Source organism: Sus scrofa, chromosome 9, assembly GCF_054392235.1.
Source record: "Sus scrofa isolate SSC_HxYL_T2T_F1_AM1 chromosome 9, Sscrofa_HxYL_maternal_Yorkshire_Landrace_v2.0, whole genome shotgun sequence".
Classification (NCBI taxonomy): domain Eukaryota; kingdom Metazoa; phylum Chordata; class Mammalia; order Artiodactyla; family Suidae; genus Sus; species Sus scrofa.
In genome coordinates this window covers 38,394,793-38,417,784 of record NC_139391.1, presented here as the reverse complement: position 1 = coordinate 38,417,784, position 22,992 = coordinate 38,394,793, and the positions used below count along the sequence as shown (strand labels likewise).

Here is a 22,992-nt window from a genome sequence, read left to right as displayed (position 1 = left end):
AAAAATGTTGAATATTTTATTTCCTTGAACAAAAATCGGTTCCTACATAAGCAAGTACTAAATACCTTATTTAGAATTGCACATCTCTTACGGGAAATTAATTCGCTGAGGTGACTATACCAGCTTTAATGTGCACTTAGAACACCTTTAGAGGTAGTCTTTTTGATGTGAAAACAACAGGGGAAAGAGCTTTAGCTTCTGGAAAAGCTCTGGTTATTGTTTGGAATGAGCTTGTCTAGAATGATGTTAGAAAAAGGCAGAATAGGATAGCCACTAGAAGGACCTCTGACTTCGTTGACTAGCTTTAGTACTTTGGGCAAGTGACTTATCTGAATCTTAATTTCCTTAATTAGAAGAACAAGGGATTGTGATACTTATCTTGGGTAGAGCGAGGAAGGGCAGTTATTGGGAAGATTAGATAATGTAGGTAAAGCAACTGAAGAGTGAGCGAGCATTCTACAAATATTTCATTTACTACCCTTGTCCTTGGTTTTGGCCTAATTTCTTTTTTGTAAAATGAAACTAAAAATTCTTGTCCTCTGCTTCACTTGGGAAATCACATGGCATTATATAGGTAAAAGTACATTATTATTGCTATAAAATTCAGTACTTAACAATGAGCAAAAATATAATTAGCATAGATCTTTGTCTATTTCAACGTGGGTTTGTGAATGTAGATGGGGGAAAAAAGTTACATCTTTATTTACATATTTCCTTCCATTGTGAATATGGGCGGCAGTAGCAGAGATAGTTTCTCATAGAAATTGCAGATACTTTCCTAATGCATTATGTTGTTGCAGATCTCAAAATGATGTTTAATACCCATTACTTAAAGTTTAATAATTAGATATATAGGTTTTGTTATTTGAAGATTAATAAAGAAGCACATATGTTACTGTATCATAAATTTATGCTTTTTATGTTTTGATAATTATTCAGTATAATTGTCTTTTATATAATGTTATATATTTTGTGCATTTAAAAATACTTTTCTGGGAAGGAGTTCATAGGCTTTACCAGAGGGGCCCATGTTGGAGAAAAAAATGGTAAAGAACTTTTTTTGTGGATGCTATTATTGTGTTAATTTGACTCCCAGAGTTACCTTATTAATTCAGTTTATACTTCTCTTTGTTAACCCTGCTTCCCAGTCCCCCAGTAAGTTGACAGAGGAATTCTTTTGTAATTTTTTTGGTTTATGGAGAGACCACAATTATGTTCGGAGGTGGTATCTCAAAAAAAACTGAAAAAAATTTACAGTTAGGCTTGGGGAAAATATCTTGAGTAAAATTAGGCAGCCTGGTATAAATTATTGAAGCATCATTGGCCATGATTAGGTCAGTATGGACTGACTTAACACCTGTTTTACCACCTGACAGGTGAGGCGAGTCTGTTGTACTGCTGACTGAATAGAGCTCAAGGTATTAAGGTGAGGCTGTTTTTCTATTTTATTGTAGCGAGGAGGCTATTTTAGGGTCATCTTCCGTTAAATGACAAAGGAGAATGTTTTATGTGAAAGCTTTGTCTTCAGTGTGGCAGTAAGTTTGAGTACATATCCATACACGTAATTTTCTGGACATGGGAGATGTGTATGCTGGCAGCATCTGTTTGCCATAATTGTTTTTCTTTGCTTTTGCGTGAGTCAGTGTGCAAAAGAGGCAGGGTAAGACCTCTTTAAGAAATTTAGGAAGAGTAGGGAGAGAGAAGTAAATTCTTTTTCAATAATAATTTATTATGGAGTAGGGAGGAGAAGAGTTGATTTTTATTATATATCTTTGATATACAGAGTTGATTTTTATATATGTTTGATATACAAAGTTGATTTTTATATATATTTGATATACAGAGTTGATTTTTATATATATTTGATGTACAGTAGTTTAGGTGATTATATATTATCATTTTGTAAGAGAAGAAAAGAAGACACTAAAACAGTTTTTAAGATGAACCAGTTAGAGGTACAACCTCAGGACATGTGATATCTTGGCTTTTTATGTGACATTTTATTAAATTTCCATTCTGCTACTAATAAATGCCATTTTCAAGAAAACATGCTAATATAGAAGGACTACAAGTGTACTATTGAAGTTAAATATAAATGTGAAACAGATGTTGGGGGTTTCTTTGTCTTTTGAGGGCCACACCCGAGGCATATGGAAGTTTCCAGGCCAGGGGTCAAATCGGCTGCAGCTCTCAGCTTACACCACAGCCACAGCAAGGTGGGAACCGAGCTGCATCTGAGACCTACACCACAGCTCACGGCGGTGCTGGGTCCTTAACCCACTGATCAAGGATGGGGATCAAACCTGTGTCCTCTTGGATACTAGTTGGGTTTGTTTCTGCTGAGCCACAACAGGAACTCTCCCAAGTGCTCAATATTAAAAATTCACATGTCCTTTGTAAGGATACCTGTCTTTTTACGTAGTTATGACAGGTGGCTACATTTTCTCTCTTTTCACTTGTCCTTATGTTCTTGTTCATCATGTTATATAGTTTCAGCATTACTTTAATTGTGATTTTGATCTTAATCATTGGCTGTTATTGTATCTTTGTATTGCTGAGAATATCTTGGTACAGATGATTACTTTGTTTTAAATTTATTTGTTTGGGGTATATTCCAGAAGTAGAATTTTCTGTTCAAAAAAAGCTTTGTTGCTTTTGTTATATATTGACAACTTCCCAGAAATATGGAGCACTCTATGATGCTACTTGATTTTTCAGAGAGAATACTGATCTGAAAATACACATTTTTAGTTGTTTTTTTTTTTTAATTATTGTTTTGGGTTTTTTTTTTTGTTGTTGTTTTTGTTTTTTGTTTTTTTGGCTGTACCCACGGCATACCAAGTTCCCAAGCCAGGGATTGAACCTGTGCCATAGCAACAACCTGAGCCACGGCAGTGATAAGGTTGTCCTTAACTGCTAATTTACAAGGAACTCCTAGAAACTTTTTTAAAGAAGCCTACTCTGTCCTAAAGCAAGTGCTTTATTTCAGACTCCTTACTTCCTCAGAGTTCATTTAGACTAGTTAGGCTTGTTGGGGATTTTAAAAGGTTAGTTAGCTTATGTAAAAACCTTGTTTTGTATATATTTGCCTCTGACATATTTATTTAATGCCACTAAAATGCTCTTATTAAACCTAAAACTTTAATATAGATTATTTTGCTTGAAATGTCCTTTTCTATAGAGCATAAATTGAAGTATTTCAAGGTTTTTTTTTTTTTTTTTTTGCTTTTTAAGGCTGTGCTCATGGCATATGGAGGTTCCCAGGCTAGGGGTCGAATCGGAGTTGTAGCCTCCGATCTACACCAGAGCCACAGCCACACAGGATCCGAGCCACATCTGCGACCTACACCAGAGCTCACGGCAACGCAGGGATCCTTAACCCACTGAGCAAGGCCAGGGATAGAACCTGCAACCCCATGGTTCCTAGTCAGATTCGTTTCTGCTGCGCCATGACAGGAACTCTGGAAAACCCTATCTTTGTTGATTAATACATAACTTTAGACATTTCGCAAAATCTTATATACTTGGTGTTTATTATCTGCCTAGCTGGTTCTTGTTTGATAAATACTCTTTCTGTAGTTTGAGTGCTTTAACTTAGTTTGTAGTCTGGCATATTGTTAATGTTCATTTTCTTTCCTTTGTTCTTTGTTACCAATGAGATGGTGCAGGAAGGACACAGCAGCCATTTGGTTTAGTAAACAGCAATGATTAATACCTGGGGGTGGGGGTATGGGGGTGGGTGAAATAGGATAGATTGGGAGTTTGGGATTAGTAGATGCAAGCTATTACATTTAGAATGGATAAGCAATGAGACCCTACTATTTCCAGTCTCTTGTGTTAGAACATCATGCACAGGGAACTATTTCCAATCTCTTGTGTTAGAACATGATGGAAGATAATACAAGAAAAAGAATGTATATATAGATATATAGATATATCTATATGTATCTATGACTGGGTCACTTTGCTGTACTGCAGAAATTGACACAACATTGCACATCAACTATAATAAAAAAAAAAATTTAAAGGATCAGTTCCTGGGAATTCCCGTTGTGGCTCAGTGGTTAACGAATCCGACTAGGAACCATGAGATTGCAGGTTCGATCCCTGGCCTTGCTCAGTAGGTTAAGGATCCCTGCATTGCCGTGAGCTCTGGTGTAGGTCGCAGATGTGGCTCGGATCCTGTGTGGCTGTGGCTCTGGTGTAGATCGGAGGCTACAACTCCGATTCGACCCCTAGCCTGGGAACCTCCATATGCCGCGGGAGCAGCCCAAGAAATGGCAGAAAGACAAAAAACAAAACAACAACAAAAAAAAACAAACAAAAAAACCCAAAAAAGATCAGTTCCTGAGCAAGCTCTCTTGAGTATCTACTAATTTCTGTAAGGTGTGTTGTGGGGATTGATATGGTAATGAATGCTAAATCAAGAAAGTAAGGTGAGAATTGGTTTAGAACAACTAAAATTCCTAGTATTCAGGTAGGACCAAACCTGAAATACCTCTATAGGGACACATGTACAACACAGGGCTTGCGGGAATCCCATGTTGGGAAGTGGGTTAGGGACATTGGTTTTCTATCCAAAATTAAAAACTCCATAAAGAAATAAGCCATGATGAACTGGAAATAGTAGAAAATTTTATTGTGACATACAATAAATATTATAGGGATAAAAGGAGGATTCAGTACAAATTATAAAGTAGTATAGCATTTTTATTTTTTTAAAATTTTTTTTTTTTTGTCTTTTTTTTTTTGTTGTTGTTGTTGTTGTTGCTATTTCTTGGGCCGCTCCCGCGGCATATGGAGGTTCCCAGGCTAGGGGTTCAATTGGAGCTGTAGCCACCAGCCTACGCCAGAGCCACAGCAACGCGGGATCCGAGCCGCGTCTGCAACCTACACCACAGCTCACAGCAACGCCGGATCGTTAACCCACTGAGCAAGGGCAGGGCCCGAACCCGCAACCTCATGGTTCCTAGTCGGATTCGTTAACCACTGCGCCACGACGGGAACTCCAATTTTTTTTAAAAATTTTTATTATAGTTGATTTACAATGTTCTGTCAATTTCTGCTGTACAGCAAAGCAACCCAGCTATACCTATATGTATATTCTTTTTCTCACATTATGCTCCATCATGTTCCATCATGGGTGATTAGATATAGTTCCCCATGCTATACAGCAAGATCTCATTGCTTATCCACTCCAAATGCAGTAGATTCCATCTGCTAACCCTAATCTCCCCAGCCATCCCACTCCCTCCCTCTTCCCTGGGCAACCGCAAGTCTGTTCTCCATGTCCGTGAGTTTGTTTCTTTTCTGTAGATAGGTTCATTTGTGCCATAGTATGTAGCATTTCTAAAAAACATTTTTAAAAAGACCATAAGTGAATCTCTAGAAATTAAAATATGTCATCACTGAAAATTTAAACTAGTGGGCAGGTAAAACTTTAAAAACACCTGCAGAGAATTAATGATTGGAGGAGAATGAGATCCAATATGTATCTAATAAGAATTGTTGAATGGAACGAGACAGTGCCTAATAATTTTCCAGAATTTAAGAAAAACATGAGTCTTCAGAATAAAGAAGCTTATCAAATCTTGAACAAGAGAAATAAAAGGAGTTCTAAAGAACAAACACGTGGTTTGATCCCTGGCCTGGGAACTTCTACATGCTGTGGGCATGGCCAAGGCCAAATGCACATGGGTAGTAACAGATGCCAGAAGAAAACCAGTATCTTCCAAATGCTGAGGGAGTTACTGTTAATTTAGAATTCTATATGCAATTAAATTATTAATGAAAAAAGAAAATATTTACTACAAAGATATAACAATTTTAAACCTTTACTCACTTAATAACACAGCCTGAAAGTATATAAATTAAAAAAAACCCCAAAACTGGCAGTTTAAAAGAAGAAATTAACATCCACAATCAGAGTTAAGAAAACTTAATGTTATTTCTCAATTTGATTAACTAGACTAAACAGAGTAGAGAGACTATAAACAAAACATTAAATATTTGATCTGGCTTGATCTAACTTAATCAAATGTAAAAAATATTTTCATTTATATCTGGAACAGTCAAACTGACCACTAAACATAAAGGAAGTCTTAATTAATTCTTTGGCTATAGTGTATAGTAAACTTAGAAATAAATAATAAAAAGATAGCACTCTGCCTCCAGGTCTCTAACCATTCCATTTGAAAATTTGAAACTCGGTGACTAGCAATCATCATTGGAAACTGACACATTTAGAGCTAAACAATGATGAAAAAAAACTGTGTATAAAAACCTATGTGGGACGCCACTAAAGAAAAGTAGTAGAGTTTTAAATATATTTTTCCCCTAGAGTCATTCCCCCTTAAAAGCAGATTTATATTCGTTTTCATAGGAACTCCTTTTTAAAATTTTTTTTTTTCCGCCCCACCGTGTATATGGTTCCTAGGTCAGGGATCAGATAATGAGCTGCAGCTACCACCTACTCCATGGCTGTAGCAATGCCAGATCCTTAACCCACTGTGCTGGGCCAGAAATCAAACGTGCATCCCAGCACTAGCTGATCCCATAGTGTCACAGCAGGACCTCCTGTAGGAACTCTGTAATGCAATATGTTCTGAAGGTACATTTTAAGAAAGGCACATTGACCTGAAATGCCTTTAGTATTTGTGAGTTTGGAAAGTTCATGAAGCTTATCTGCTAAGTGATTTAAATGTAAAAAAGAGTCTAAGAAATCTAGGAGAGATCTTGCTTTAAAAAGTTACTTGATACACTGGTCGTATTGTGGATTTTAAAATATATTCCAACAATACGAATCGCAAAAAATTAAGTTCCACTAAACTTTTTACACATATGGGTAGTTGTGGCTTGGAACAAAGATTTTAGTGTTAGATCCAAGAAGAACTTTATGTAATATGGAAAAAATAGTCTCACTGGCAAAATAGAGGGACCACTTTATATCTGGAGGTGCCTTGTAATGGGACATATTTAGTTTATGACCTTAATACATGTATTAGAAAAAAAGATTGGAAATATTTAGGTACACTTTGCATTTTAGAGGTTAGAAAATGAGCTGTTAAAGTAAACACCAAATAGTGAGAAGAATGATGATGAAAAGGATAGAAATTAACAAAAGAGAAAAAGGAAATAGAAGGTCAACAAAACTGAAAGTTGGTTTTTGTCCAATAAATGAAACAAACTTGTGGCAAGATTAATCAAGCAAAAGGGAAGGCAAAAATTAACAGTATTAGGAATGGAAAAGGAATCGTAGCTATAGACGTAGATATAAAAAAGTCAGAAAGAGAGTACTGTGAATAGCTTTCTAGAAAAGTTACCAAAGCTTGTGGAAAAAAGCAGATTTGACTCCGGGGTATGGGCATTTAAGCCATTTATATTTGAGTTATCATTTAGATATTGAGGAAGCCAAGTTAGCCAAGCAAGTCTGAAGTTACAGATTTGGGACTTACTAGCTTATAAATGATGTAAATGGTTGGTATTGAGGCTGTTGTAAGACCTGAGATGAATTTGATAGTAGGAATGAAAAGAGGATTTAAAAGTAGAAGATAGGACTGAAGTACATTTAGGTTCATGAAAGTAAGTGCTTGTATGCAGGGAATATCTCATTTCCTAGCTAAGAGTTAAGCAATAAGAGTTATTTAGGAAATGAATTTAATATTTCCAACTGAATTTCATAGGCTAGTATATTAGACTAGAAATTTTTCGTGATGAAGTTCCCTCCAAGAGAGGTTTATTGAATGTGGTTGGCTGAGATTTAGGGAAATGCCTTTACTTCAAAGCTTTGTTTTTATTTCAATTTGGAGAATTTTTAGTTTTATTAATAATAGAATCAAGCAATTTAATATAGTTTTAAAATTTTAAATTAATTATATATCCATTTAGTTGAAGGTGGTGTGTATTGGCAGAGTTATTACCTATATATAAGCTGTTTTCAGGTAATTAATACACTTCTCATTCTAGGTTTTCAAATTGGAATGATAGTCATTTTTTTTGGACAACTAAATGGTTAAGAATGTTAGATTTTTTTGGAAGGTTTATAGGAGGAGGAAAGCCCAGTTTTGTTCAATGTTTATAAGAACATGTACCCTCAAATAGCATATTGTCTTTCCTAGGTTAAGATTTACTACTGTTGCCTTAGCAGGAGAAGATATAATTTAACATTGGTCTTAAAGACGATTCTGTATTTCAGTGAAGGCCATTAGCTTGCTGGTAAGTAGCCTGCAGCTTGCTAGTGTGCAGAATATGGCTGTTTTATTCACCTTAGAGGAAAAAGTTACTCTTGCATATTTGTCTCTACTTGGAATTTAAAATTTTCAAGGAGCAAAAAAAATAATTTTCTTTAGAAGTTACCTTTTTGTAGTTTATGTTAATCAGTATTTCCTTTTTTTTTTTTTTTTTGGTCTTTGGCAATACAGAAGAAAGGTTGAAAGTGTTCCTGACTTCATTTCTCTAGAATCTGAATCTATGTATTGCTGTCCTCCTCTCTAACATTCTTTGTAGGGGTGAACCTGACTCAGAAAGAGGAAACATTTGAGCCCTTACTAATCTTTTCCTTGTTTTGTGTTTTCTGTAATTAAATTAAAACTTTCAGTTGGTGATCAAGATGCTTTATACTATGCTATTTGAGATGTGTGCTATTTTAGATCACAAATACAAGTATTTTCAGAGAATATGAAATGATAGAGGGTGTTAGGAATTAATAGAGCTCCATGTTAATTATAACAGTTTAAAATATGAGCTTAAAAATTTATACAAATTACTTTGTTAAATAAAAACATTACTGTATAAAAAGATAACAGATCAGTTATGCTTTCTTTTCTTTAACAGAGGTACAACAGAATTCATAAACGTAAAGAATTTTTAAAGACGAAAATTAAAGACAAAAAGAGAAGGAAAATGCCGAAACCGGTAAGTGTATTTACTACTTTGACACTGCTTACTTAATAAAATATCAATAGCATTAAATTCCTTTTGGAACAAAGCAAAGTATTATGATAGCGTTGTTGGGAAGAAAAAAGCGCTGGTATTACTGTTGTTTGTTTTAGATTAATGTGGCTAGAGTACAGTGTTATCTGGGCCAGTGATGAAGAGGTGTCAGTAACATTGTAATTAAGGTTACCATGGGTTGTGGGGTCAAACTTGGTTCTTATCCTTTCTCTGCCACTTAATCTGAGTGACCTTTGTTAGATTAGTTCATTCTCTCCAATTCTTAATTTCTTCAGCTATAACATGGAGATGTAACTCATTACAAACTCAGGAGAACATGTTGAGGATTAGAAGATCCTGGTACATGCACATTCAGTGCTCAGTAGACAGTAATTTATTGTTAAGTGAAAGAAAATAAGAAAAGGCAGAATGTGGATACTGGGACTCTAATGTTTTTCTGGTAGGAATTGAAAGCTGCAACTACATTGGAAAGCTGTCCAAATAAATGAGTGGAGAACGTTAGCTATCACCAAGAGTTTAGGATTAAAAATGGTATATTATAATATTGTCATTTTTCATGAGGTTATTTATGTTAATCTCTAGTAGGTTTATTTTTGCTATATTTAAATGAATTAATATTTTAAACTTTTCTCAGTTTTAATTTTTAATGTGGTAAATATTGATAGATAACCCACATAAAAGAAAAGCTTGTTGGGATACTTAGTAATTTTTTAAGAGTGTAAAGAGATCCTGAGACCACGAAATTGGAGAACTTCTGGGCCAGGGCATTATTACTGTCTTTATAGTTAAAGGTAAGTTACTGCTATGTTTGAGTTCTACCCAGCAGGCAGGGAGGAAAAGAGCATAGGGAAGCAGGCTCACTGTTTATGCGTAGGCTGAAAAGTGACCCTGATCTCTTCTGCTCATGATCTTTTGGTGGGACCTTGGTCACACAGCCATTCCTAATTGCAGGAGACATTGAGACATGTTCTGTAGCTCAATACCATGTGTCAGACTGTAATTCTGTTAGATTTTGGTGGATAAACAAGCAGTCTGCCCCAATCATATGGTTAATTTTAAGGAGAGAAATCATACAGTAAATGCAGAAAGAGCAGTTGCTAAAATTGAATGACTATTCATGATTTAAGAATTTCTTAAGCTAGATATAGAAGAAAACCTCCAGAAAAAGTTCTCTGTTTTTTTTATTTTATTAGAATGTAGTTGCTTTACAATGTTGCATTAGTTTCAGGTATACAGTAAAATGATTCCATTATGCAAATACTCATTATTTTTCAGATTCTTTTCCCATAAAGGTTATTACAGAATATTGAGTAGAGTTCCCTGTGCTATACAGTGGTCCTTGTTGGTTAATTTCATATATAGTAGGCTGTATATGTTCATCTCAAGCTCCCAATTTATTCCCCCCGCACATACATTTCCTCTTTGGTAACCATAAGTTTGTTTTTGAAATCTGGGAATCTGTTTCTCTTTTGTAAATCACATTTTGTAAATTCATTTGTATCATTTTTTTTGATTGTTTTTTGGGTTTTTTTTTTTTTTGTCTTTTTAGGGCCACACTTGCGGCATATGGACGTTCCCAGGCTAGGGGTCAAATTGGAGCTGCAGCTGTTCCCAGGCTAGGGGTCAAATTGGAGCTGTAGCTGCCAGCCTACACCACAGCAACACACGATCCAAGCGGCGTCTACAAACTACACCACAGCTCATGGCCATGCCAGATCCTTAACCCATTGAGTGAGTGCAGGGATTGAACCGTATCCTCATGGATACTAGTTGGATTCATTTCCACTGCGCCACCATAGGAACTCCCTATTGAGTCACTTTAAAAGGTGATGGGACAGATATGATCGGAGGAGGGAGGGGGCAACTTGTGCTGAAGGCATTAGGAAAGTCCTCTGCAAACTATCACTTTAATAAAATATTGGGTACCCCATAGAGTTGCTCTTTGTTGCCTACATAGTATGCCATTTTATTTTATAAATCAGATAAAAGCATTTTCTCATGCGTAATGCTCCAAGTATTTTTTCTACTGATTATCCCCTTTTGCTTTTATTGCAGATCAATGTAAGAGTAACTACAATGGATGCTGAGCTGGAATTTGCCATTCAGCCCAATACAACTGGCAAACAGCTTTTTGATCAGGTATCATTTATCACATGAAGTATGCAATTTTGACACCGTAGTGTGGATGTTATTGCATACTTCCTTCTATGTTTCTCTGCACCTTTACTTAGAATGCAACAATGTAACACTTAGAATTTTTCACAGTACCTGTTCAAATGTCTTGAACAGCTGTACCTATAGTTTTTCTCATTCCTAGATTCGAGGAATAGGGACTTTTAAAAAATAATTATTAGCAGGTAGTTATTTAACATCAGAATGCAAATCGTTGTAATGAGGACTGAAAGGAATTCTCAGATATTCCTCATAGTTCGTGAATGGAACAGGTGGAGGTCCTAGACAGAGGTCGTAACTGAGCAAGGGCTCATGTGCCTGAGGCACAGAAAGCCAAAGTCTGACACCAGGCGTTTGCAGCAAAGTAAGGGTTTATTACAGAGCGTCAAGCAAAGGAAGGGGAGACAAGTCTCACATCTGCTCCACCTGAGTCTTTGAGTTAGTAGGGTATTGTTTTTGTTTTGCTTTAAGGGAAAAAACAAGCTGGGTTAATCCTCGTCTTGTGACATTTCTTAGTCATAGTTTCAGTTTGGTCATCAGGATGTCTCTGCTTTATGATTCTCTGGCCAGGTGGTCCATTGCCTGGGGGTTTGTTAGCTCATCTTGCCCAAGAGAAGCAACCTGTATGTTTATGGTGATATCTAATGATACAGCAGCAATTTTAGCACATTAATGATCTGTCAGCAACAGCAATTTTAGTCATCTGACTCTAGTTAATTAGTGTTCACTTAGCACAGGATTGGGGTCGGAGGGAACAAGAAAGGGAATAAAGTTGGATAGAGAGGTTAATCATAAACTTGCATGGTGCTTGGTTTTGGGAGGGGCTTGGTTTCAAGGGGATGGCAGGAGCAACCAGTAGGCTCAGGAGATGCTGGCCTGGAATTAGAACATGGATGTCTTGTTAAGGAACTTCGATGACTAATCTCATTTTTTCTCACTCTTGAGTGCACATTTGAGCCACCCTGGGGAGCTTAAAAAGAAAAAAAAAAGGCAGTGCTTGGAAACCACCTCTAGAGATTCTGTTTAATTGTCTGGGATCTACTCTAAGCCATTCAGTGTTTTTGTTTAGGCTACCCAAGTAATACTGTATATAATGTTGTAAGTAATCAAGTTTTATTGAGAAAAAGAGGAAAGAGATTGGCGACCCCAGAGATCAAGTGGTGAAGAAGTGAATTGATTGCTAAAAGGAGGAAGGTAACTCTTACATAAACTGTTACATGTGAGCAGGAAAGCAGTGGTCTCATCTAACTTTTGGCCTTAGAGAATGGGAGAGTTAGTTTCTGGCATTACAGCAGTAAATAGCATAGTAGACATCTTGGTTTTATTAGGTGTTGTTCCATGACATACTGATCCAAAATAAGATGAAATAAAAATTTTAAGCTCCCAGGAAGTTGTTTTTTCTCTTAACAAAGCAGTAAACTTAATCTCCTGATTAGATTAATGAACTTGAAAGCCCTGATAAAGTCTTTTTGGAAGATGAAGGGCTTTGTGTTGTGAGTGAGCACATTTTTTTTTTTTTTTTGTCTTTTTACCTTTTCCTAGGGCCACTCTTGCGGCATATGGAGGTTCCCAGGCTAGGGGTCAAATCGGAGCCATAGCCGCCAGCCTACACCAGAGGCACAGCAATGCAGGATCCGAGCCGCATCTGCGACCTACACCACAGCTCATGGCAACACCAGATCATCAACCCCCACTGAGCAAGGGCAGGGATCGAACCCGCAACCCCATGGTTCCTAGTCAGATTGGTTAACCATTGCGCGCCACAACGGGAACTCTGAGTAAGCACATTTTTAAAGCAATATCATAAGCAGCTGCATGCACCATACATTACATTTATTTCACTTTTGTGAACTAATGTTCACTTCTCTTGATTCTTCTAAGTCTCTTGTTTGTAAATACATAGCTTATCTTATTTGAATAAAAATGTGAATGGAGTTAGTTTTACTATACATAATAGCAAGTTGAAATGTTATTAATAGTGAGCAGAATGTTTTGCATCAGAAACTAGTCAGAGGTGGGCCTTTTCGCTGTTGGATAGTGAGAAGTAAAATAGTTGGTTTTTATTAAGCACATTGCTTCAGTTTGGACACCAGGGAAAAATGAAACCTTATGTAAATAGTGCAGTAATATGTTGTAGTTGAAAAGTGTGGGCTCTGGAGCCACACTGCCTAAGGTAGAATCCTAGCTAGTTTGACTTGGCACAAATGACTCTTCTGCCTCATTTTTTTCATTTGTACTATTAGGATGATAATATTACTCCCTCAGAAGATTTTTGTGAGAACTAATTTAGAATACATGTTAAGGACATAGAACAGTGTTTGATACACACACATTTCGTGTTGCAAATGAAGGAGTCTAAGTTAAGGAGTATTGTTATCTGCTATGGACTCTCTCAGCAATTAATTCCTGTAGTCCCTGTTCTGTTTCCTGACAACTTAAGCCCAAATGCCAGGCTCTAAAAGGAAGTATTTCCTTAGATGTTGCGAGGGTCTGGGTGAGCTGTCAGGTCGCTAAGTTCAGGGTCAGGCCAGGAGCAGACCTACGGCCAGTAGCAGAGCCTCACCTCTGCTAGGATGTCAGCTTGAGGCTAGTGGCTGTGCAGGGCCTCTGGTTGAGTGCTTGAGGTCCTTTGATTTGCTCCCTGCTGACTCTTCCTTCGATAGCCTCCTCTTTGAGCTTCTGCCTGTGGAATTAGAGTAGTAATTCCTCCGGGGAGTACTCAACATGATCTGTTAGGATGTAAGAAAAAAATATTAAAATTTTTGTCTTGCCTATTTCAAATTATGTGTTAAAAATATGCTTTGTAATATATTAGTGTGATAGCATAATTTATAAGTAAATACACCCCTGTTGTAGTTATGTGCTCAGATCATGTTTTTAATTATAAGCATGCGATTAAAAGTTACCTAGAACACTTTCAGAAGTCAGGAAAGAGCCACGGAGGAGGGTAAGAACTCAGGGAATTTTACAGCTGAGCTCTCTTGTTTTTCCTGGTGTGTGTTGTGATGGGCTAAAGTGAGTTAAAAGATTGTCCCTTGTGTCTCTCTGTGGCAGATCCCTCTTATTTAGCAGCATTGTGAATCACACAAAGCCTGGAGGCAAAAGCTGAGGCCTGCTGCTTTGATACACTTCTCTCTGCTGCTCTTGACCTTTGTACATTTCCCTACTCCTGCTACTCTGAGCTGGAACAGTTCCTATAGCTCTGTTGGGACAACCTGACATTTCTTTTTTTGGCTGAGGCATGCAGCGGCATGATGTAGGATCTCAGTTCCCAGAACAGGGATTGAACCCAGGCTGCAGGGATGAAAGCACCAAATCCTAACCACCGGACAACTCCCCTGGACAACCTGTCCTTTGTCCATATTAAAGTTTTCGTTGTTTGGTATTGATCAACTTTGGCTGTCAGAATGAGTCTTTATATCCCATTTAATCCAGAAATTTCTCAATTTAAAAAAAATGTAACTTTTCCTAGCACAGCTAAATATTTAAATTTTGCGTGTCATTTCAGTGAAGTTTTTCAAGAGGGGAAAGTAAACTGAAATGTTTGATTTGCTGGGCTTTTTTTGGCCGCACCTGCTGCATGTGGAAGTTCCCAGGCCAGGGATAGAACCTACGCCACAGCAGTGACCCAAGCTGCTCTGATGAAAATGCTGGATCTTGACCTGCTGTACCACAAAGGAACTCCAGTCAATTTGCTATCTTGAAACCAAAAAGCCTGGCTTTTTTTTTTCCCATTTTTCTTTTTAGATTAAGCAACCATGTCTGTTACTTAAGAACTAATGTTAAATCTTTCTGTAAAGCTTTAAAAATCTTCATAAACTCTCACCTCCCTCATTTTATTTTAATTATAGATTTTAAAAGTATACTTTTGTTGGCATAATCCTGCGTGTGGGTCCTATCTTAGCACTTTATTTACCCTAGTACTTTTGAGTACCTGTTGCAGGCTCAACATTCTTTGAGATGACATGGATATTAAGATAAATAGGCAGTAATCTCTGTCCTTAATTTTAAAGTCAAGGGGGATAAATAGACACTCTACTAATAGTAGTTAATTATGATAAAATAAATGTTCCAGTAACAGTATAGATAGAGTACTATGGGAATATCAAGGAACAGGTGATTAATTTTATCTAGATGATTAGAAAACTTCATTCACAGAGGCATGTTAGTTGGACTGGGCCTTGAGGAATACATTATTTAACAAATGGTAAAAGTATGGAAGAAACATTCTAGGCAGAGGAAAAAGCATGAGCAAAGTGTAGAAGAGTAAAATTTATGACATGTTCTAAGAATGATTTCTTGCTCAGTGGGGGTAAAACATAGACTATAGGATGGTGATTGAAGGGAAGTAGGAATGGGAATGAAGTGAGCAGTTGGGTAACCTGAGCCATGGAATTCACATGTCCTCAGAGACTCTTACCACCAAAAGGATACTATTTACCTTGGCTACCCGATAATGTGGTTTTGGGGGTAAACTGAACTAGGAAAGTGGGATTATAACAGCTCTGTATCTGTTCCCTAGATTCTTCTTGTTATCTGTTAGGGTCATAATGGGAGATGAGAAGGAAAAGGAGGTTAAGAAAAGTGGATCAAATAAAATTGAAGTGACACTACACAATTTAATAAATAATACCTGAATTTAAGTTTTCAGAAATGTTCCTTTAATTAAGTATGTTAAACTTAGGAAAGATCTTTTCCTGTAGCAAAGGAATATACCTACAATTTCTGTTTAGTTTTTTTCCTTTCAAAGTATAGTGCTATCTAGTTATAACCCGAGTGTTGAACTCCACTTGACTTTTTTTTCCCCAGGTGGTGAAAACAGTTGGTTTGCGTGAGGTTTGGTTTTTTGGGCTGCAGTATGTGGACAGCAAGGGATATTCTACATGGCTTAAACTAAATAAAAAGGTAAAGTGTGTGTGACAACATTCAGCTAATAATTAAGTTGCTTTGAGGTTACCTTGATTATGAATTTGTGCCAGAAAAGCTCAGTCTGACTGATTTCAAGGCTCAGTTACAGTTATCTCCATATGAGTCATTAGTGGTGTCATGTCTTTTAATTTAGTAAGGTACTATCAGCTTACTATCTTAGAAAAAAGAAATGTTCACTTTTCCTCTTTGAAAACTTACCACCTAAGAAGTATGATTAGGTGTAACTTATTAGTGTTTGATCTCAATTTAAACAGCTGCAGGATAAGCTTCTTAGAAATTTCAATTTGGTTATTAGGATCTGTGAGTTACTGGTCCCATTCATGAGCATAGAGTCTCACATACGTTTTTTAATAGGTTTAGAATCTTACACGCTAGACTCTTAATAGATTTAGACTCTCACGTTTTACATCCTACTTTTTTCCATAAAGAATTTTATGTGACTGTGGTCAGTTGCTGGGAACTTGAGATTTTATTGACTGTACTTGAAATTCCTGTTCCAGGTGACACAGCAAGATGTTAAAAAAGAGAATCCTTTGCAGTTCAAATTTAGAGCTAAGTTCTTTCCTGAAGATGTTTCTGAGGAACTGATTCAAGAAATAACGCAGAGACTTTTCTTCTTGCAAGTTAAAGAAGCTATCTTAAATGATGAGATATATTGTCCCCCAGAAACGGCAGTTCTTTTGGCTTCCTATGCTGTCCAGGCCAAGTACGGAGATTATAATAAAGAGATTCATAAACCAGGCTACCTGGCTAATGATAGGCTCCTACCCCAACGGTGAGTGAAACCTGCTTTGATGCTGTATTCTCTGAAAAATTATACTTTAGAAATTTGTAAATAGTTGGTTTTCATTGTGTGTTTTTAGATTTTAAGTTGCCAGCTGGATCAGAGAGTATGCTTTTAAAAGTCATGACCCAGAAGGTACACACACTTATATACTCTGTAATTATCTAAACTTTCTACCTCATCTCATTCCCACAAGATAAGCAATAAATGGAGGCAGTGATAAGTTGGGCTTAAGTAGGACGTGACTGTCGCTGCTATTTAGTCAGAATTCTCACACAGGTAGATAAGGGCTTAATAAATGCTTTCGAAAATCGTAAATTTCAGGCTGTGTTTCCCCCATGGAACTAAAATTAAATTTCTAACTTCTCACAAAGCTTTTTAAGCTTGATTTCAGACTCCTAGGCTAGAGCTCTTTCTCATCTGCAGCATACTGCTGCCCCTGTTGTTACAACACTGAACTCGGGTCTGCTCCCCAAATGGGCAGCAAAGCCGGTCTACGGACACCCAGTTGTGGTAAAGGAAAGTACAGCATTTATTGCAGGGCACCAGGCAAGGAGGTGGGAGATGTGCTTAGGAGGAGATTTTAAAAGCAGAACAAAAATTTAAATAAATAAAATAAAAATAAATAAATAAAGCGGAAGAACAGAGAGGCTGGATCTTGATCATTGTCTGTGATAGTTCAGAAGTCAGGTGTCTCTGGTTTATGATTCTCTGGCCAAGTGGTCCATGGCTCAGGGGTCTGGTAGCTCATCTTGCCCTGGAGAAACAACTCGAGTTTGTACACTAATGATGATAATAGCAATTTTAGTACATTAATGATGTTATTGACAATGGTGGTTTTAGTCATCTGACTATTCAGTTAGCACAGGATTGAGGCCAGAGGGAACAAAGAAAGTAATAAAGTTTTAGATGGAGAGATTAACCAAAAACTTGGTAAGGGAACTTGGTTTAGGGCAACTCAATTTCAATATAACAGTTGTTTTAAAGTAGGTGGCCGTAGGAAAGTATCATTAGCAGAAGACCTAGATTTTGAATGCTTGACTCTACCCTTTGCTAATTATGTGACCTTAGGTACATAACCTAAACTCAGTATCTGTATCTGCAGACTGAGGATAGTAATTTTGCTTTGTCAACCTTACTGTTTATGATTACAGTTCATGAACTGTATGCTTTACACTTTTAACTGGAAATGTGATGCAAGTGTTAGTTGATCATATTGTTTATAAAATCTTACAGTCCAACATCAAATGTTACTTTTAAATGTCTCAGTTCTTAATTATAGTAGCATACATGACCCTGATATTAGAAGATATGTGGAGATTTTTCTTTAGAACTCAGAGAGAAGTTTACTCTTCTTAGTTCAAATTCTAGGCAGGGGACTTTAAATGATCCGGTGAAGATGCTGAGGAAATAAAAGGAGAAATCATTTAAAAGCCCAAATAAACAGATTTAAAGTCAAGTGGGACAGATATTCCTTACCATAAAAAAGGACTCCTTTGTTCTGGACAGAAGGAAAAAAAAAAAGGTGGAAATTTTTGGATATTTGCAAACCAGTTAGGCAGATTAATAATACAAGCACATAATACAAAATGCAAAGCAATGAGTTTTGAAATGCAGGGTATAAAAAACTAGAACATAAATCTTAGTGGCATCCAATTTAATTAACCCATACCTTCGCATTTAGTTAACATTGTAATAATTAGCTGCACTTGACTGCAGTGATTATGCCCTCAGACTTGCCTCTTGCTGAGCACAGAGGCTAAAGAGCAAGAGAAAGTATGAAGACAAAAAAATGTGGAAACTTAAGTTCTCTTAGGAAGAAGACAGACATCTTCCCCATAGCAGCAGCTTGTTTAGTAAGGACATCATGGCCTGTCTGAAGCCCTGTTAAGGAACTCATCCAAGGGTCCTTTATACTAACAAATCCACGGTTTTACTGTAATAGTTTTACATAGTAAAAAAATAATAATTTTTAACACCATAGCTTTTGCTTTCAGTAAAATAGGATCTGAGTATTCACCAGTAAAGGAAGATGGATAGCTATCATCATAATTCCAAGGAGGATAGAAATATGTAGCAGAATAGTAGACATAGCAAGTAAATCATGGGCATCTGAATTTGCTCATTTCATATTAAAATATTACTAGTTGAAAATAAGAATTTGTGTTTGCCGACATTTGCAGAAGAAACCCTGGAAGGATACAAAAGACAAGTTATTTGAAGGGTGCGTGCGGGTGGTTAAAAAAAATGACATCTCACTTGTATACTTTTTATATAAAAGTATTACCTATAGAAGTAACTACCTTTAGCAGCAAAAAAAAGTACATACAGAGTCATAGAAGAATTAAGACCCCCAGAATTCTGATTTTCAATCTGTTCCTCTCTAATTTTTTAAATTAATAATGAGGCAGTCATTTTCCCTTTTTTTGTCCAATATTTTATTTACTTCAAACATTTGAATTCCCATAACTATTCTAAAAACATGAATTATTAAAACTAATTTAAGGATCATAGAATCTTTACATTTTGAGATAATCGTAGATTCATATGCGGTCGTTAAAAAAAAAAAAAAAAGATAGATACTGTGTTCTTGCAGCCTTTCCTAATGGTACTGTCTTGCATGGCTTCAGTTCAGTAACACAGCCAGGATGTTGACATTGATGCAGCCTTCTCACCTTATTCAGGTTTTACCAGTGTCACTGTAGTCATTTGTGTGTCTGTGTGTAGCTCTTAGTTTTGGGCAGTTTTATCATGTGTATGGACTTCTGTGACCACCACAGTTAAGGTGCTGAATGATTTAAACTTTTAAAAAGAATATCGATTTTGAATCTTAGAGGCATTTTCATAGATTTTTTTTTCTTACAGTGTTTTGGAACAACACAAATTGACAAAAGAACAGTGGGAAGAAAGGATACAGAACTGGCATGAAGAACATAGAGGAATGCTGAGGTATTTAGGTTGCTATTTTCTTAGTGTTTTTCCTCAAATTATTATTTTTTATTAGATTTATTATTACATCAGATTATCCCTAAAAGATTATTTGTCTTACATGGATAAATATAAAGTACTAAATTTTAATGCAGAGTGTTTTCATAATTTGTTTGGTTTTAGATACTTACGTGCTTTAAAATTAGCTTTATTTCAACAGGGAAGATTCTATGATGGAATACCTGAAGATTGCGCAAGATCTAGAAATGTATGGAGTCAACTATTTTGAAATAAAAAATAAAAAGGGAACTGAATTGTGGCTAGGCGTTGATGCTTTGGGTCTGAATATTTATGAACATGATGATAAGTAAGTAAATTAGTTGAATGGTGAACTAGTCTCATTCAGTGGTGTGTATGGTACTCTTTAAGTTTGCAAAAGTTCTTTTTGGAGTTTATTACTCTTGTCTGCCTGTCCCCCCTTACAAATTAAAAGATGAGTTAGTGCCATATAGGCTCTCAGATAACATATTTCAATTTTCACAACATCTTGCAGTTTCAGAGTTCCACTTCTCAAGTGAATTTATCAAATAGAATGATTCACTTTTATTTAAAGTGTTCTTCTTGATGTGAGTTATGTTTAGTAGCTTAATTAAAATTTGTTCTTTCATAGATAAAGAGTGATTCCTTAATATTATGCCTGGCTTGTAGGTTGAAATTGAAATTAACATATAAATCAGGAGAAGTGAGACAGCGAATTAATAGGTTTATAATTGTATTTTGTAACACTTTTTGGGGAACATTTTATAGGAATTGTTTTGAATATTTTTGGGCATTAATAAAGTAAAATACTCTTTGTGTCATGCATTGTGAATAGTGTAATTTTATTTTGAAATTGACCAGGTTATTAGTTTTTAAGCATCAGGCTTTTTTGGTACAATTGCTTTATACTCTTCTTTACCATATCACATAAGTATCCAAGTCTATGCCAGTAATGCCTTCTCCTAGGACATTTTTTTTTAGTCCAGTTTGGCTCAAGAATTTTATTTTCATTATTACAGGTATCTAGTAAAATACACATTCCTAATCATATATAATACCTCCAGAAGAGAGTATTTTTCTGGTTTTACTCTGATTTTTTTTTTTATATATAGCACAAAGCAAATTAATAAGCTTTATCATTTCAGAAGAGAAAATTTTGAAATCTTTGAAAAGGAAAAATGACTTTGTGGACATAATTTTTTCTTTTTCTTTTTTTGAAAAAATTTTGACTTAGTTTCCGTCAGAGCACCTGCTATGGTTATAATAAATACTGATGCAGACAGGGACTCTGGAGAGAGGTTGGCTCCAGATGGGAGGGATTGGGGTTGGAGATGTGGACAAAGGGGACTTTGAACTTAACTGAAATCATTCACTTTCTTTTTATAATGAGAATCTATTCATGTTAAGGGATGCTCTCATTTTTTTAAGGTTAACACCTAAAATTGGTTTTCCTTGGAGTGAAATCAGAAATATTTCATTTAATGACAAAAAATTTGTTATAAAGCCAATCGACAAAAAGGCACCTGTAAGTAAAATTCTTTTATGTATTAACTCTTTAAATTTCTGCCGCTTTGCTGGCATTGTTCCTTTATTAAATTGCTTCTGAAGAATATTCTCTTTTCATAGTTGTAACTTTCCCAATGATGAAATAATGTTATTAAAAATACAAAGTTTTAATCTTTTTACATTATATAAGGTACTAGAAATCTGTCTTAATTGAGATTTAACTATAAGGTAATATTTCTTAGGAGGTGGTTGAAAACGTTCACCATTCCTATTAAGAAAAAAACCGTGTTTGTTGGTGGCTAGAATTAGAGGTAACCCTACTCTAAATTAACTTGTTCGTAGAGCTTTGCACTATGAACTTTGTGTTTTTGTATAACTCAAAGCTTGAACTTAAGAAATCTTTCTATTTAAATAGATTTTTTGATTCTTCAGAAAATCAAGTATACGCTGGTATTTTAACCCTGTTAATTACTGGAAAGACAAAAAGATATGGAAAACATTTCTAGGATGAAAAGATTAACAGCCCCACCCAAATGTCCAATTTTGAAATTACTGACAAAAGGCAAAATAAAAAAAATCCTCCTTTGGGGTGAAGGAACAGATGGTCATAGTTACATTGGAGAAAAAAAAAGAATAACATTTAATGCATTGAGAAGATAAGAACTTTAGCTTCTCCACAAAACTGGTGGGGGATGAAAGGGCGAAGAACCAGTTATGTAAAAGTGTGGCCTACACATGGGGAGTGAAGATTTCTAAACCATGTGGAATATGACAGAATTCATAGTACAGGGACTACCCTTCATGAAGGTTTTAAATTCAGACACCTTTATGTTTAGGATTTTGTTTTTTATGCACCTCGCCTGAGAATCAATAAGCGGATCTTGGCATTATGCATGGGAAACCATGAACTGTACATGCGAAGAAGGAAGCCTGACACCATTGAAGTGCAACAGATGAAGGCTCAGGCGAGGGAGGAGAAACATCAGAAGCAGCTGGAAAGGTATGGCAGTTTATAGCCTGATTTATTCATTCATTCATTTAAATTTTTTTCTCTCTTTTTTTCTTTTTAGGGTAGCACTTGGACGTTCCTGAGCTGGGGGTCGAATCAGAGCTGCAGCTGCTGGCCTACCCCACAGGCACAGCAATGTCTGTCTGTCTGTCTAAGTCATGTCTGCGACCTGCACCACAACTTGTGGAAACTCTGGATCCGTAACCCAATGAGAGAGGCCAGGGATCAAACCCACATCCTCACAGAGAGTGTTGGGTTCTTAACCTGCCGAGCCACAGTGGAAACTCCTAGCCTTTTATTTTTAATTGATAGGAGTAGGTTATCTAAACTTTAAGAAAGCTCATCAGTTTCTTTAACATACTCTAAATTTGCATTTTTACATTATTTTCATTGTATTAAAATTGAAAGTATTATCTCTATCTTTTAAAATGAGTATGTAGTATTATCAAGTTAGAAATCTTATCTTTTTATTTTTGGCCACCCCAGCAGCATGTGGAAGTTCCCAGGCTAGGGATCAAATCCGAACCACAGCTGCGGCAACACGAGATCTTGAACCCACTGTACCACAGCGGAAATCCCTGTTTTTTTTTTAAGTTAGAAATCTTTGACATATTTCTGAGAAAATAGCTTTTCAGGCCTTCACAGATGTGGTTTTCTATTATCAAGCATGCTT

General features: G+C 36.2%; 1 protein-coding gene across 1 annotated transcript in view; it reads left to right on the top strand.

Moving 5' to 3' along the window:
• Positions 1-22,992, top strand: part of RDX (radixin) — a gene marked incomplete at its 5' end in the record, with an annotated part of 55,940 nt that overhangs the window by 6,862 nt on the left and 26,086 nt on the right. The window contains 8 exon segments of the mRNA NM_001009576.1: positions 8,833-8,913; positions 11,008-11,091; positions 15,934-16,029; positions 16,554-16,828; positions 19,703-19,786; positions 19,986-20,132; positions 21,233-21,329; positions 22,147-22,310. Coding sequence (NP_001009576.1) covers positions 8,902-8,913; positions 11,008-11,091; positions 15,934-16,029; positions 16,554-16,828; positions 19,703-19,786; positions 19,986-20,132; positions 21,233-21,329; positions 22,147-22,310 — 959 coding nt within the window.